At 36.7% G+C, this 17,624-nt stretch overlaps 1 protein-coding gene across 5 annotated transcripts; it reads right to left on the bottom strand.

Moving 5' to 3' along the window:
- Positions 1–1,082: 1,082 nt before the first annotated feature.
- Positions 1,083–17,336, bottom strand: LOC114277705 (calmodulin-binding transcription activator 5). 5 transcript variants are annotated; one of them, XM_082875850.1, is made up of 14 exons: positions 17,201–17,336; positions 16,997–17,114; positions 15,500–15,625; positions 13,648–13,763; positions 11,218–11,306; positions 10,545–10,590; positions 9,716–9,848; positions 9,361–9,480; positions 9,175–9,233; positions 4,301–4,732; positions 3,141–3,841; positions 2,237–2,783; positions 1,493–1,801; positions 1,083–1,407 (listed from the first exon to the last, which is right to left on the bottom strand). In XM_082875850.1, the coding sequence occupies exons 2-14, from the start codon at positions 17,091–17,093 to the stop codon at positions 1,363–1,365; spliced, it is 2,820 nt and encodes a 939-aa protein (XP_082731976.1). In that variant the 5' UTR covers positions 17,094–17,114; positions 17,201–17,336; the 3' UTR covers positions 1,083–1,362. The 5 variants fall into 5 exon arrangements, with proteins under 5 accessions (XP_082731976.1, XP_028075461.2, XP_082731977.1 ...); XM_028219660.2 differs by having other exon boundaries at positions 9,175–9,245; positions 17,201–17,318; XM_082875851.1 differs by lacking the exon at positions 17,201–17,336 and adding an exon at positions 16,539–16,620 and having other exon boundaries at positions 9,175–9,245; positions 16,997–17,051.
- Positions 17,337–17,624: the final 288 nt, after the last annotated feature.

Here is a 17,624-nt window from a genome sequence, read left to right as displayed (position 1 = left end):
AAATCTAAAATGTTTTTAAGTTTAGCCTTCATTTCGCATTGACTTTCTTAGTTAGCTTTTTAGCTCTTTCTTTTTTTACTCTTTTAACTTGGAATTTTTTTGTTCGTTTGGTATTCTTAATTGACTTTTTGACTTTTTAACTCTGAAATAGTGAATTTTTTTTATTCTTTTGTAATTTTTGGCATTTTATGATTTTTTTACTTGTTTTTGTCCTTTTGTGATTATTTAACCCAAACTCAAAAACCAAGCAAACCCCTTTGTTTGTTTACTTTTACTTTTTGAGTCTATCTAAAAGGGTTTTAAGCAAGCCGAGTATCAAAATGCCAAGCTTAAATAGATTTATTTATTTTTTATTTTTTATAATTTATAATGTATATAATTAAGTCAAGCTGAATAAGAAGTTGCTCAAACATAACATGAAAGGTTAAACGAGCTTTAAAATATGTTCAAATTTTCAAATTTAATTTATTTACATTTTGAGCTGATCTCCAAGCAATTTTAATCGAGCAAAATTTAAGCTGATTTTTTGTGTTGATTTAACTTTAATCGAGCCAGGTTGATGAGTAGGTTGTTTAAGTTCCTAATGAAAATTTAATAAGTTTTAAAATATGCTCAAGGTAGATTTTTTTTACCATTTGCACTGATCTTAAATGAGCTTTTTAAAGAAATGAGCTTTTAAAAGTTGACACAAATAACTTGGTATGTTTTACACTTGTTACTTCATGGAATTGGCAAGGGAACAAACCTTTGATGTATGGATGTCAATGCAAAAGAGGTATGAATGAATGTGATGATTTGCATATCCAAATTTCATTTCAGACCAAATTTGGTCTGTAGGCAAGGGTTACAAGGAGGCACTTCTGACACCAAATGGAGAGTGCCTTTCCATCATGGCCCTTATGTTGATAAATGAGCTCGCACTATCATATATAGCAATGCAAACCAATGAAGAATGACAGACCCAACAGGTTTTGGCACAAAATAGGCGGGTAAAATTTGTTCAAATGAATGAAACATTACTATTAGGAGTGTTTACTATTAGGAGTGTGTTGTTGAAGAGAAGAGTACCCGAACGAACCATCTGCAATATAGTAACCACGCACTATTAAAGAGAGAATGTACCAAAACATGAGGATAAACACTGAAACCTGTCAATCATCAAAACAAGACCACAAGGACCTGAAATACCTATCAAACTGAAAACATGGTCCCCCACATTTTCATAAAACACACAGATGGGCCAAATCTACAGTTAATCTAGGCATTTACAAGATATACACGTTGCAGCCAATAACACAAACTTGCCCTTGGAAACATTTTTGTTTTGTCAATGTTGCTGTAACTACCTGAAGCAAACTCTAGTTATCCCATATTATTATCAGGAGAGGCAAGTCCTTCATATTGCAGCTGCACAAAACAAAATCAACTTGGTCAAGTGATAAATAGATTCCACTTTAACTAAAGTTAGACTAGTTAGACACAAATTGTGTACCGTTGCTTCATTATGAGCCAACTTCATCCTATGATATTCTTCTTGTGCTCTCCGTGAGCGAAACATGGCTTGGACCCGTACAACAGATCTCTCCACACGCTCTTCAGCCTGTTTCCTGCTGGCTCGGAAGAACTCCTCCTCCACTTCACTTTCTTGCTTTTGATTGTTCATAGCTTCAACTGGGCTAACCTGAAGTCCCCGAAAGCCTTTTCTCTTCAAACGCCAGCGTAAAATTACTTTTTCAAGCACTCCAACTGACCAAACAATCTTCTGATACTGCCTCCGGACTTGGTACCCCCGGAAAACAGCCTGCATCACACAGTGTTGAGTGATTAGTCTTTATTGCATTTATCAAAGTCGAGAGACTGTGATTGTTTATAACGACCAAGTCCCGATCGACCTTGATAATGTACATCAAAAATAGAATGAAAAAAAAAAATTCCCCTTTACAGACTGCTCTTCTTAATTCTGAAAGGGAGTCATATTGCCCAAGTCCACAACTGTTGGCTCTAAAAAACCATGCAGCTCAGGCTGATTTAGGTAGCTCTAAGCAGCCAAATGGAGGATTGAGTAAAAGCTTATATATATCTAGCACAGAGAGAGAGCAGGCATGAAATGGCCACTCAGATTGACTTGGAAAAAGCAATTTGAGTTTGAACGGAAGCTGTCCATCCACTATATGGCTCTGCTTAGGTGTTCTGAATAATCAATTGAGCATGAAGGAATCTTCTGTATAGAGCTTACTTGAATTTTGATAGCTTGACGTCGCATATTGAGAAATTCTTTTCGGATCTTCCAAGTACGGAACCTATGTTGAATTCGGCCAGCAGCTGCCATCTTTTTTCGAGTCTCATAGTTGCGAAAGGCATGCTGGATCTTCATTGCTGCAATTATATTGCGTGCTTCATTCTCTGGATTGGAAACCTCAACTGCTTTTGACTGTAGCTTAAATGAGCGCTCCCTGAATGCAGCCTGTATACGTGTTGCTGCATCAGCAGCTGTCCGATAAGCAGTCAGAGTATCCTTCAGATACAACTCCTCTTCGCTGATGTTCCCGACGTTTACTGAGTCAGGTGTGCTGATTTGCAATGCACCACTGACATTTCCAGCTATTGTCATATCCTTAAAGTGTTGCACTAAAGCCTTTTCTGCAAGATAAGCTGCTAAACCATCATAACCTTTCTTAGATGCAAGATCAGCCGGGATGCATCCATCTGGGTTTTCTGAATTTGGGTCTGTGATCAAGTTCGGCTTTGCCCCTGCAGATAGAAGAGCAGCAACCATTTTCTCCCTGAAAATGGAGATTTTTAATTAAGCGATGACCAGATCACAGCAGTTTTCAAAATCCAACAACAAATATGAGCCAAGAATATGCAGGTATTTCCTGCTCCAGACTATATTTTCCCCCAACATACCATGGCAATTGTTAGAAGTTAGACCATCTACAACGTCGACAAAAAAACAAAAAAACAAAAAAACAAAAAAAAGTACAAAAGACTACAGAGAAGCACCAAGGAACACGTGAGAGAGAAAGGAAAAGGCTAAAACAATATTTCTCAGTGGTCCCAAGAATTGTATTCAGCAACCTATGTCATGTGATGCACCAGAGTTTCTGAAATTTGATATGATTGACAAGAACTATTTATACCTTCCACAATATGCAGCCCAATGAAGAGCTGTCCATCCAAATTTGTCTCGATAATCCAATGATAAGACAGACTGGGCAAATGGGTAGACAGCCCATGTATAATCTAGGATAGCACACAAATGTATTACACCTTGACCTTCATCATCATAGTCAGAAGTTTTACAGTGCCCTTCAACTACTCTTTCCAACAGCCATTCATGTAGTCTGTTCTTCAGAGCTAGCTCAAACAAGCTGTCCTTCGCTTGTTGAAAAGAGATTTTGTTATTTTCAAATGACTCCATCATATGTGCCCAACCATCAGCAAATTGGGAGGTTTTGCGGGCAAAGATTTTTGCTTCTTTGAGGGAATTTGGTGATACTTTACTAGATAAAATGCTAAGGTTCCTAGAGGTAGAAAAGAGCAAGTGAGCAAGCCTCATCTGAATTCTAAACTCTTCCCACTTAGACTTCTCATCTGCAGAAATAATAGAGGTGTGCATCAGAGGAGTACGATACTCAAAGGTCATAACTTGGCTGATCGGATTGCGGCCGTCAAAACTCAAATAAAGATTTACTATTCCAGCGGCATGTGATGAAACCAAACAGCGGAAAACTCCAGATTGGACAATCTCTGCAGGACTACATGCATCTCCACACACAATATATATGTTGGATTTTGCAAGTTGTGGATGCCCACCATGAAAAAATCCGGTGATGAGGATCTGCAACAGCAAATACTGAAGGTCAGCTAAAATACTCAATTGCTTAGTTACTTAAGAAACATATACAAAGGGCACATTTTACTGAATTCATTTTTTAAGTCTCAAGAAAGATTACTGACTAATTCCAGGATGTTCGTAAACTAATTCATGCAGCAAACCACATTTCCATTACATCCACAATTGAATACACACACAAACAAAATACATAGCATACTTTAAAATAAAAAGAGAATAGAAAAATTATACCAGTTTTTTCGCCGCGGGAACAAACACAGTTGAAAATTATCCAATTTGTAAAATATGATACCAACGATTCATAAAGAAGATGAACACTTGGAAACAGAAGAAACTGAGTATAATGTGCAAGTCAAAACAAAAACCTTGTCCTAATGCATATGAAAAGTGTGCACACATAACCAGATGACCAAATAGTAGCATAATTGTCATAAAGGAAAGAACCTTCGTCTCTTCAGTTGGAAAAGCCCATGCAGGAGAGACATCAGTTATACTGAATATTTGTCCTGGAACAGATGATTGAAGATGATCCATTGTAGGAGAAGTAAACGATTCATGACCAGTCGAAATTGAGGAAACCAGAGTCGGATCATCCACTGATCCTGGTGAATCAGACATGACAGAGTTCATCCACCTTCCGAAGCTGTCTTGAGTTTTCAAATCATCCTTTCCCAGAATGTCCAAAGAATCACCAGTGTCCAGTGCCATCAGTTGACAATCCTTTTTCTGGAAACTTGAATTTGTTTGACCTTCCATCCTTTGAAAGCAAAGATTGTCCGATGTATTCAAATGAATGGAGTTAATCTGGTCAACTGTCTCAGACTGACTCACAAAAGAATTTCCCGTAGGCAAATTGTTGGCTGATAGGATGGTACCCTGCGAAGAAATTCCCAAATTCAGAGTTGCAAACATTATATTGGCTTAGTTTAGTGGTTGGTACCATGTTAAGTAGATGCATAAGTCAGGTTAGCCAAACTAAAATTCATAACGTATGTTGATGCTGTAAGACTACTGATACAAAAAAAATTTATCCTATTGTGGCAGACAAACCACCTAAAAATGGATAAATTATGGATTATGTTCCCCGGGAATATTTGTAATAGTCTAGACTGGAATGCCAGGAAACTACTATGAAGAAGAATTAAAATTAAATAATGTTAAACCTGAATCTCAAGTCTAAGCATGTTGGCAGCCATGAAGCATCAGCATTTAAGCCATACAAAAGAAAAAATTTGAGCCTCACGAAGCCAACCTTGACACATAATAATGGCATGAAGAATCAATAGACTGTATTTAAAAGATCAGAGATGCACCCCTACTAAAACTGCCATAGTGTTGCTTAAAAATAAACCAAACTGCTATCATGTCAAAGGCATGTTCATACTCTGGTTAGAATTGACAATCTCTACAGAATATAGAAAACTTTTAACTTGAATACCTGCCTTCCATGCCAGGGGGTCTCTTTGACAGTCGATAAAAACTGTATCTTTAATGAAATTCAACAATGGGGATTTTCTTTCTTCACTACTACACCTTTTAGGGACAAAAACTATGAACAGACATACTTCCTGTTAGAATTTCCCATCTTTACCTTCACCTACTCCACTACACACTCCACTTCACCTACCTCCACTTCACCACACACTCCACTTCACCTAACCCACTATCACCTCCACTACACCTACTACCACATTTTCTTCTATATATAGATTGTATAGGAATTGTAATTAATCAATCTTGTAATCAACAATATATCAATTCTTACATGGTATCAGAGCAAGGTTAAGAAATTAGTATTTTTCGCTTCACCGGCGGGCGGCAACCTCGCCTTGGCCGCCCGCCGGACCTCAACCTTGTATACTGTGGGCATTTTCTCTTTTCAGGAGGTGGTTTAAATTCCAAGGAGGTCGGGGCTCAAAAAAAAAAAAAAAAAAAAAAAGATTGTTTGTTAAACCAGTGGGCTGACTTTGGAGCTTCCATGGCTGCTTCTTCCGTCGCCGGATCGGCCGTTATCGCCTTCAAATCCGCCGAACGACATACACATATATCCACAACAATCACCCAAATTTCAATTCATTTCAAGCTTCGCGCTGATCATCTTCTCTCCTTCCCGAAGACCCCGATGGTGCACCAGACAACGACGCGAGCAGAGACGCCGAGCAAGCACCTCGAGCCGAGGCCGTGTTCGGCTTCCCTCCATGGCGTCGACACCTCCTTCGCGGCCTTCCACGCCGTCGAAGTCACCTCCTCTCCTCGCTTCCACCACAAGCAGATCGGATACCTCGCCGCCGCCACCACCGTCAACCTTCATCTCTCGCGCCACAGCCCAGACTCAATCCCTACTGGCCACGGGCCGCCCATGGACAGAGCTCTTCGACTTCTCCTCCTTCTGTCGTCTCTACAGTCTCACTCTCTCTCACAAAATATCTGACATGGCAGCTGGAGAGCCTCCGGCTCCTCCCTCTCTTCCTCAGTACCCGGAGATGATTATGGCTGCGATCGACGCTTCTCTCTCACCATTTGAACAAGATGAAGCAGAGCGGTCAGTTCGTCATGGTCACGAACAAACCCGACCCCAACGCGCCGCCGCGACGCGGCCGCGGCCGTCCGCCGAAGCCCAAGGCTCAGCCGCCGCCTGAATGAAAGAAACGGATATTATTAGAGGTGGTACTGCTGATCATAGTGTTCGTCAGCCTCCTATACCATCCCGTTTCACTCATCTTGCATTTTTTTTTTTTTATTAACCTCTCTCTCTATCCCTCTTTTTCTTGTGACCCACACTCACACACACACCCACGGGATTTCTAATGCCCACATTTTTTTAATCATCACACACATACACCAGCACATACACAACCCACACAACAGAATCCCTTTCTTTTCTTTTCTTTATTCTCCACTCACACAACATTATCATCACTTTTGCACCTCACCCACGTAGTTCCACTTTCTTTCTTTTATTTTATTTTATTTATTTATTTATTTATTTTATTAAACAAAAAAAAAAAACAAAAAAACAAAAAACCAACCAAACAAACAAAGAGGAAGAAGACGAACTGCAAACTCATTTTATTCATATCGGGCCTCACCCCGATCACCATTTTACACACAAAAAAAAAAAAAAAAAAAAAAAAAAAAAAACAACCACACCCACAGTGGGATTTTTCTTTTCCCTTCTCTATTCTACTGCAGGTCTCTTCTTCTTACTTTTATCTTGGGTGTCCCGTGCCAGTCCGGTCTCCGTGTTTCCTTGTCCACCGAGCACGTTCACTCCCCCATACTCCTCCACTGCCGCATATGGCGGCCCTCCAAATCGGAACATCACGGTGGCCTTCCGCTTCAGCTCCTTGTTTTCTGCTCTTAGCACGTTTATCTCTGCTCGCGCATCCTTATACATGCGTTGGAGCAGAGCCAGCTGGGAGTTTAAATGCTGCACCTCATTTGTCCTACTCTGCAGCCGGTTCGACAGGTTTGTGACCGCCGTCATGCTTTCCACACATGCCTTCAAAGTATACTGATTGGCCTCCACATCCGACTGCCCTGCCATTCTTTGCTCCACCGACCGCATCGGAAAGTTCAACGGAGCAAACTCCGGGGCGCTTGGTTGAGGTTCCAGTGCCACCGCACCAGTTCTCTCTCTCGTTGACTCGTTGAGGTCGGGAAAGAGAGTGAGCAGACTCCGGGAAGATGAAGCCATTTTCTGGGCCACAGAGTATTACAGAGTATCTCTCTCAGAAATCTCTCTCAGACAACAGAGTGTTACGGACTATCTCTCTCAGCAAAACGAAGAAGAGTTTTTGTTTTTTCAGAGGTTTTTCGCAGCTTTTCTCTGCTTCAGCCTCAGCCTCTGTCTTATAGCCGAGGCAGCCACGCGCATCGCGCGCCTCTTGCCACCAGCCGACAAACGGGCACGCAAGCCAAGGCGCCCACGTGCCTCGCCATCATGTCCGGCACACCTTTTGATGAATTGGGCACGCCTTTTGATGGCACGCCTTTTTTTTTATGGATTGGGCACGCCTTTTGATGGCACGCCTTTTTGAAAAATTGAGCGCACCTTTTGAGGATGCGATTTTTTTGATGGGTCCGACAAGACTCTGTAAACTGTCCCGACATAGATTCCGGTTAGTTTCTACAAGGGTCCGACAAGACTCTGTAAACTGTCCCGACATTGATTCCGGTTAGTTTCTACAAGGGTCCGACATGACCCCATAAACTGTCTTCTACAACGGTCCGACATGACCCCATAAACTGTCTTCACCAACGGTCTGACACCACCCTACAGTGTCCTCTACCACGTTATGACACCCCCATACAGTGTCCTCTACAACGTTATGACACCACCATACAGTGTCCTCTACAACGTTATGACACCACCATACAGTGTCTTCACCAACGGTCTGACACGACCATACAGTGTCTCCTATCCTTTTTTATTTTTATGTATTTTCTTGTTTTGTTACTCTCTCCAAACTCAAGTTGGTTAGTTTCTCTCCTCCTTGAGTTTGCGGGGGGCTGTTAGAATTTTCCATCTTTACCTTCACCTACTCCACTACACACTCCACTTCACCTACCTCCACTTCACCACACACTCCACTTCACCTAACCCACTATCACCTCCACTACACCTACTACCACATTTTCTTCTATATATAGATTGTATAGGAATTGTAATTAATCAATCTTGTAATCAACAATATATCAATTCTTACACTTCCTTTATTTCTCTTTAAAAAAAAAAAAATAGAAGGGGAAGTTATATTTTTCTTTTCTTCTTTAATTTCTCATGTCCAGTTCCACTGCCGAAAGCGCAGTACTCCCAACTTAAGTCTCCGTTGCCCAGTTTCCCCACACACAATCATCATCCCATATGTTCAATCAGATGCAAAACATTCTACCCTTTTGGGAAAAATATTCCTGTTTTCCAGAGGAAGCACACAGATTTTGCGTGGTTCTGGCCACAACCATCTATAAGGTTTTCATTTAAATTTTCTAACCACAAACAGATTTTAGGACAAAAAAAGTTTAACTCCACGCAGAGAACATTTCAATAACTGTACGTCATTTGTTTCTTTCTGTAAGACAGACTTGACTAAATTATATAAGATTATCATTAGAAATAATTGTCACTCCTAAATAAACAGCATCAAGTTATATAATTATCAGTAGAAAATAGAAATAATTGTCGCATCTAAATAAACGGCACTAGTCTTATAACAATTATAGGTAGAAAAATAGAAATAATTGCCTCATCCAAGTAAATGAGGAAAGAAAAAGGACATGAGAGAGAGAGAGAGAGAGAGAGAGAGAGATGCACTTACACTACTCATGAATCCATTTGTTCCAAATTGATTCTGCTGTTCAAAGCATGAAGTTTTTCCTGCCAAAAAATCTGGAGATAGTAAATATGACAAAATACTAGCCCAAAAATTAATAAATAAAGATACAACGTCAATGGTTTCCTTTGGATCTCCTAGCTTCACTACAAGAAGCATTAAGTTAACCACCTCCATCAGGTGCACTCAGCTTCCTGGGATCATCTGGCACCACAAGCTCTTCCCAATCCAGTGTATTGATCTCGTGAAGTCTCCTTTCATAATTTTTGAGGGTCATACTGTCACTGGACTCTGTCAAGTTGCCAAGAAGAGAAAAATTAAAACACATCACATTTTCCAAGGGAAAAAAAGTTCAGTAACGTGACAATTTTAACAAATAAAAACAAAGAAGTTATTCCTTATGAAGACTAGTTATTATTAAATTCCCCTGAACTCCACACTTCCTTTACAGTAAACGGAAAGAAATAGAACCCTTCACGCTGATGATGTAATAGAGTAGTATTAGAAAAAGTTCCATCATCACCACCTAATTGTGCTTTCTCCACAGCATAATAAGCTGGATCAGCTCCAGAATTAGTTTCTTCTGATAAGATCCAAGAAGCAGATGGGTCAGAGGGGCCTGAACTAGAATTTGAATCGACAGGAGTGACGGGAGAACCCTGCAATTAAGTCATGATCAACCACAGCACATAATATAGTTAGCACCAATTGTTAAGACCTAAAGTGAATGAAAAAACGGAAGGCATAAACCATTCATCTTAGAGATAAGCTCAAGCTTATCTATCAATGTTTGCAATATATCCTATCTTCTCTTTCATACTATCAAATGCCCATTGGTTCTTTCTGTGCCTACGATAGTTATGGCAGAGGCATGACCTCTGAAATGATGTGACACAGCTAGGATTCATAGTGTTGTGAAGAACTTGGAGTTCCTTTACTAAAATAAAATAAAAAAAGGTTGATATACTTATTTTGCAAGTGTATAAAAAGTCAAAGACTTATTAAAAAGAAGTGTATAAAAAGAGCATCAAAAGGGGGTGCTGCCCATATACAACAAACAAACACACTGTCCTGCTGCCTTGAAAGAGGCCCAAGATAAAATAGCTAAGATAAAATTGATATATTTGATTATGAGATAATTTTATATTTTGATATCAAAAGTTTGGTACAGCCAATGCTTTGAGTTGAGATCAATCGGTTCATTAAATTAACAATGAATTTCTTCAAACTTCTTTAACTAGTTTCCCAAGGCTATAACAGTCCAAAAAAATTGAAAAATAAAAACTTGTATGCATGTGCGCGCATGCATACATGTTTAGAGAGAAGAGAGTTTCGATGAGGCATACGGGACCAACCTCTTGGGTTTCACGATAATGAACAAGGACTACGTGTTCCAGTGCCCTGAAAAAAAATTCCAACGACGGTAAAACTTAGCGTAAGCAACCCTTATTCATATGCCAAGAAGTGCAAACACAAACATGACACGACATAGACACGCTAACACGACAATTTTCTAACAATGCAGAAAGTGACAACTGGGGAACACATAAAATATATAATTTTGAATATTTATTATATGTAATTCAATGTTAATAAAAATATACATAGCACGAACTTTCGAAGTTTAAAGGAGAATGGATTAATAATATGTATAAATCTACCTTATATTTCTTTTATCATTAGATCCTAAGCTATTTTGCTCAAATTTGTAATGTCTTTCATGAGTGTTTAAACAATGGACACTTGTGTCACCTAAGTCTTTAAAGTGTATTCGAGTCTTTTTATTAATAGGATATGTTGGGATGTGTGTTCAACACGTGTCAAAAAGTGTTCCACTGAACATTAGTGTTCAACATGTGTTGGACGCGGACACACCACCTTCTTAGAAGTGTTTGTGCTTCTTAGTTCATAACATATGCTGTGCCAATGAGTAGAAAATGCAATTTATTTGACATCAGAGTGGATAATACAAGAAACAACTAGAAATGGGTAATTCATGGAACCATATAAGTTTAAACCATTTCATACTTGTCAAGTAGCCAGTAACATCTGCGAACAAAGGTTGGGTAATCTTCACCATGAGCATAATATACATGAATCCTTTCTTCGTCACCGACCTGTACTTCAGACAAAAATGTGAATTGGCAAATTTTAATTGATGCAAAATTAGTACAATGGAAATAGACATTTGCGCCAAATTAATTTAAAGAATAACATTAATCGTTTGAATAAAAAAATAATGCGAGTTTTGCAGTCTTTATGTGGTACACAAACGTTTCAGAAAATTAAAAATAGCAACATAATAAAAAACTTTTGGGTTTTTTCCCTTCTAGTGTGGGGAACAAGAAGAGAAACTTATATACCTGATAATTACACCCTGAAGGTTATAATTACCGTATCCAATAGTAACCAACGTATGAGTAAAACATAATAAAGATAGAAAAAGTACACATCCATATGGAGTGGCAGATAGTTGCCTCCAAAAATTGAAGATAAAGAGTAGGACAGAGATAATAGAAAATTTAAAAACAAAGGTAGTGTTTGGTAGAATTTTAGAATTATGATATGAGAATGTTGTATTTTGAGTTTGTGAGTGTTGGAATTATGATTTGAAAAGAAAAAATTTGTTTGGTTATGTTTTGAAAAGAGTTTTGAATTTTTGATGTGAAATATGAATTGAGAAAAGTTGTTTGGTTATGAGTTTTGAAAAGAGTTTTCAAAACTTAATTGAAAAACTTATAACTCATAAACAAACACACAACTCAAAACTCTATTGAAAATTTTAGTCAACACTCGTAATCAAACTTTTTTTTAAAATTCAATTCAAAAAACTAATTTGTCATTTTGGTCTGAAAAAATGATTTCTATATTTAAAAAATATTAAAAACAATAAGCACATTTTTCAGAAAATTTTACTTTTTTATTTTCCGTATTTTAATGTTTTCAACGAATTTTTTTAATATTTTAATCATTTTTTTAAAAAATTTTTAGACACACTTAACATAAATACACTTAAAAAATATAACATTTGTGAAAAAAAAATATTTAAAAAATACACCAAATACCAAAAAATACAAAAAAAAAAAAAGAAAGAAAATTAAGTACATTTTTTGTATTTATTAGTTTTTAAAATATTTTTTCACAAATATTTTACTATTTAGATACATCTAAGTAAGGTGTATCTAAAAACGTAAAAAAATTATTTAAAATTTAAAAAATATTCACTAAGAACAAAAAAAATACGAAAAACAAAAAACTGAATTTTCAAAAAACTAAAACCAAACACACTGAATATAAATTTTTTTTTTTTCTTTCCAAATAATAGGTGGCGATTGGCAATTGAAAAAAAAAAGAGCACTGTGCCGGTCAACCAACCAAACGACCGGGTAGACCAAAAATTTAAAAATTGTCTACTTTACCGAAAATGTTTTCAAAATGTATTTTGAAATTGATTTGGAATCATGATTTCAAAACTCAAACCAAACATAGCATTAGAATGTAAGGGTGAAATTAATTTTAGAAAACTCTACCAAACACAGCCAAAGTTTTTAAAAGTAAAGCAAATAAAAATGAATATGCCAAGCATAAATAGTGGACCAACATTCTTCTTCATGATAATGAAGAAACCTATTTAAGTTCTAGAGCAAACTAATAATAGTAACATAGGGAACCGGTTCAGTACCAACTCCCTAGATAAATTAAATACCAAATCGAGTAACAAACAACCAAGATAGCATTCTGAGCATTCAGAGTTCTCCTTATTTAATGAATGCCTGACAAACATTAGAAAATTTAACTTAAAACCTTGGTGAGAGAGAAACATATGAACATGCCTAGCAAATAAAGCAGTATCCTAATACCGAGTAGCAAAAATTATAATGTCTTATATGTTATAATCGGAACCTGTTACACTTACATAGAAACATGTAAAGTTCTAAAAAGAAAAAACTAAATGAGAACGCTGTATAGACACAAATCCAATCCTTAGAAACTTCAATTATTTCAAACTTTACATGGTGGTACTTGCCTAATACAGGGCATTTACAATTTGTACTAAAAAGGAAAGCTCAAGTAATTTAATGAGGTCCGACATTCTATTCTTGATGCTTACACCATTAATCATGTAAATGACATATTGACATGTCATAGACATTTCAACGTACACGTCTACTAAAAACTATCTAAGAGCTCATGTATCATTGACTATAAATTATTGACTTAGTTTGGCAACAGCCACAACACACATCCTTTTTTGCCCCTTGACTCTATCTAAGGTCATACAAGTTCACAATACATATGTTTCAATACAAAACTATCAATCTAAGATCATGAAAAGTAGTAACCAACAACATATATCCTGCACCTGGAGGAACACCATCATCTCCTTTTTCTGCTATTAATCACATAAATAAAGCTTTATCATGACAATTAAACATTTTACGAATTAGAAAATCTTACTTTCAAGTGTTCATGAGCTTCTTTGACAGTCTTCCCATCCTTTTTCTTCTTCCAGTTATGACCATCTTTCCGAAAGTTCCTGAGCATTTTACGGTCAAACAACACAATTGTACCACCTATTAATTTAAAAAAAAAAAAAAATATTAGATAGGACCATGATCAATCAAGCAATATCAAGAGCCATGGAAACTTCTTGAATGCACATTCAATTCCTCAAAAGTTACAAACTTCATTTTTAAACCAGCACAATGCAACACATTACAAAATTTTATACTACAACGGGCATCTTCGAGAAATGTACAAACAAAAGAAGAGTTGCAGATGATAGGATTAGAGTTTAAAATGTCTACTTCACATTTGAGATCTTGAGCCATAACACTGACATGAGCCATTTCAACAAAAAAATAGCCCACTTGATTTAAAACACCCAATCCATGGGACCCATTGAAGATAGCTAATTTATGACTTCAAAAGATAATTACTAAAATATAATTGACCAAGTCTAGAAAACAAATGCAAGCACAACATTTTGCCTTCCTAATTCATCTTCTTAGAAAAACCAGTCTTTATTAGTTCAGGAATAGAATACCTCATATATTTCATGATAATTGATTAACTTATGTGAGAAAAGATCACCATTTTCAATTCAATCAATGAACAAAACAGCCCCAGTTAAATTTAGTGCCTCATCAATCCCCATCTACAATGCCTAAATAGCTAGCAAGCAAGCAGAGGAAGCATAGATCACTTATTAAAAAGGTGCTCTCATCTATACTACTATTAAGTGAAGGCCTCAGTTGGTGTACTGAAGCCTTCTTCTTCTCATGCCATGTGTCAATTTTATATATGCTAAAATAAAAAATTATTATACAAAGCGTAAGCAAATTTCGAACCCAAGGCCTTGAGTTTCATTAAGAACATACTTACCACTTAAACAATATACATATTATGAAACTAATTTCCCGCTAGTACTATTATTGAGTGAAGGCCTCAGTTGTTGTAGTGAAGCCTTTGGTCTGCTCATGCCACACGGTAATGTTTTTTATTTAAAAAAAAAAAAGATATACAAAGAGCTGGGCAAGTCTTGAACCTGTGGCCAAGGGTTTAACCATGGGTAAGAGGACTCATACCACATAAGCTAAGTACATTAATTTCATTATTATTTTCTTTTATTCTTACTTATTGGAATTGCACACGCATCACGTGTGCCACCTACTAGTGACATTTTATTTGAGGTTCCAAACATTGAAATTGATAAGAAGTAGTACCAATATCATTAGGGTTGTGTAAAACATTTGTATTTTGACCAACTTTAGTTGTGACACTGTATATCTCAGAAGGTCCACCTCTTTTTGGCTTCGGCCAAACACTTTTTCTCACCGGTCGAGCTTAAGTTGCTTAAATGAGTTCCACATTTAAATAAAGCCACAAGCTATATGATTGATTTATGTATTACGCCTAAAATTCCGACAGCTCCCTGTGGAGTGAGTCTAATCATTATTTTTAGATGGGAAACATATTTGGGGAGCTGAGTTTTCCTGAAAATACACAACATGGATACATACGATGACAAGTTCCTCAATAATCCAGGTGCGTACATCCCCATTCTGCCTGGATCTGGTATCATATCATGCCATATCGTTTCAACCTTTTCAAGTAGGATACATATCTTAGACCATCTTTCTTCTTAGTTAGTTATCTTACATTGACTACTTCTACAATGGCATCAATGTAACCATTTGCTTATATGGATGTTAAATCTCCAAAGATAAAAGAAACTGTTGGAAAGCTGCATGGGGGAGACTACTAACTAGTAGTATATTGCATTCATACAACAATCAACGGTAATTACTTTTTGGCAAGGTCACTGGCTTGACATAGACGCTGAAATATTTATAGTTACAGAGTATTGCATGAATCTCATTTGGTCGCAACCACCTTGCCTTTGCTTCCTCCATGATGTTGCCAACATCCAAATCTGTCCAATAAACAAGGAACCATATGAAGCTATAAGCATGACATACGGATATGTATCAAGAAAATGAATCAACCATTGAAATACTACTTCAAAATCTAGTAACATCAACTCATAATTTAATTTAATTGGGAATATACTTATCAACCTTAAATTATAACGCAAGCAATATAAGCAAACATGTAGGAAATGAAAGAGATCATGGCAGTCTCAACCTATAGAGGACAGCTATATGAATCGAAGTCTCTAATCTGGCTTTTTACTTAAATAATTCTCTCACCTAATTTCTCAATACAGCACTACATCATCAATTTTTCACCATATAAACATATAAGAGTCCAAAAAGAAAAAGTAAAAAAAAGAGGCCATCAGCCAGAATAGGTCCATCAATTTGGGAAACTAGGAGAGGTGAATAGGGTCCACAACTAAACTCAGGCTTTAATTAACTCAGAGAGGCTTCCCTATGACTTAGACCTATGTTTGAGATTTCTAAACCAAGTTTTTACCATGCAACAAACAATGCACCAGTAAGCTTCGTATATACAATTGTTCCACTTCCATTTGAAGGGTTCCTTCTCTTTTTTTTATAAAAAAATTTACTTATCCAACAAAAACAAGAAAGATATAGCAAAAACAGAAGCCCGACTCTCAAGAAGCACATCAAACAGTAGGTTGAGAACACCAACAGTTACATTCCACCACGAGTGCCAAATAAATATCACATGCACAATTCATCCCCGCCTAAATGAAATCGCACTCTAGTAGTAACGTTCAAACATAACACGAAGACTCTTTCCCAACACCAGTCATAATCTATTTTCAGCTTATTTAAATAATTTTTGCATCTTAAGTTGTAAGTAAAAGTTGCATCCAACACTCAAACACAACTTCCCATATTTTTTTAATTTAAAAAAACCTCAATAAGTTGCACCAAATAGCCCCGCAACAACATAATCAACTTGCAATTTTAGTACCCAAACCATCACGATCACTGCAACCTAATCAACAAAATGACCTTATCAATAACTCAGCAAGTGCATTCTTTCATTCATTCACTATCTACACTAATATACAAAGAGAGAACACCAATTTGGGGTTCCCTGTTTTTGAAGCTCACTTTTTTACAGTTGAAAGTCATGCACAAATTCTATAAATGGTTATATTTATCTGACAAACATTAATTTTTGAATTTCATCTTCAAATTTGCCTACAAAAAGTAAAAGCATGTGAGCCTCCATTTCTAGAAATGAAGAAAAAACCATCATCAACCACCACAACTAAGACCCAAACTGGTTGAGACCATGAAACACAAAAAAATCAAAAGGAACCCCCCAAAATGGAAACAAAAAGTGTTGAGTCTGTCACTGTACGTACCTTCCATAGTATGGAAGCCATGGATTTCCGATCCAGCAAGTCGTCCTGGTACAGCACTTTCCATTTGCGAAGACCTCAAAACACTTAGTCCGATCATCAAAGCTTCAATGGCTCCAATCTAATACACAACAACAATCGACGAAAATACTCAATTACACAGCTCAATTGAGAGTACTAAAAGGGTTGAGCTCTGTCGAAATATACCTAATACACATATATAGAGAGAGAGAGAGAGAGAGAGAGAGAGGGTTGATGAAGAAGATATCGTGGTGATCTCTGTTTCTCTGGCTCTAGTAGAGTAGAATTGTGTCGTACAAATTTCATTACATATGTTTTATTTATTTTATTTTTATTCATATGTTTTATTTATTTTATTTTTATTTATTTTATTTTTTAAGATAGTTAAAAGTTAATTTTTTTTAATGTCTTTTAATATTTTTTATAAAACCGTGTAAATAAATGAAGAGATAAGAGCATTCACAATGGAACTGTTAGAACATGGGTTAGTGTTAGTGTTAGTGTTAGTTGTTATTTTTTAGCTAGTCATTTTTTATTTTTGTTCTCACAATGGAACTCTTAGTCGGTATGTGTTAAAATCCACCTACTCTCCACCTACTTCACCAACTTA

This window comes from Camellia sinensis, chromosome 6, assembly GCF_055761805.1.
Source record: "Camellia sinensis isolate YWXY chromosome 6, ASM5576180v1, whole genome shotgun sequence".
In the NCBI taxonomy this organism is placed as follows: domain Eukaryota; kingdom Viridiplantae; phylum Streptophyta; class Magnoliopsida; order Ericales; family Theaceae; genus Camellia; species Camellia sinensis.
This window is presented reverse-complemented; position numbering and strand designations above follow the sequence as displayed.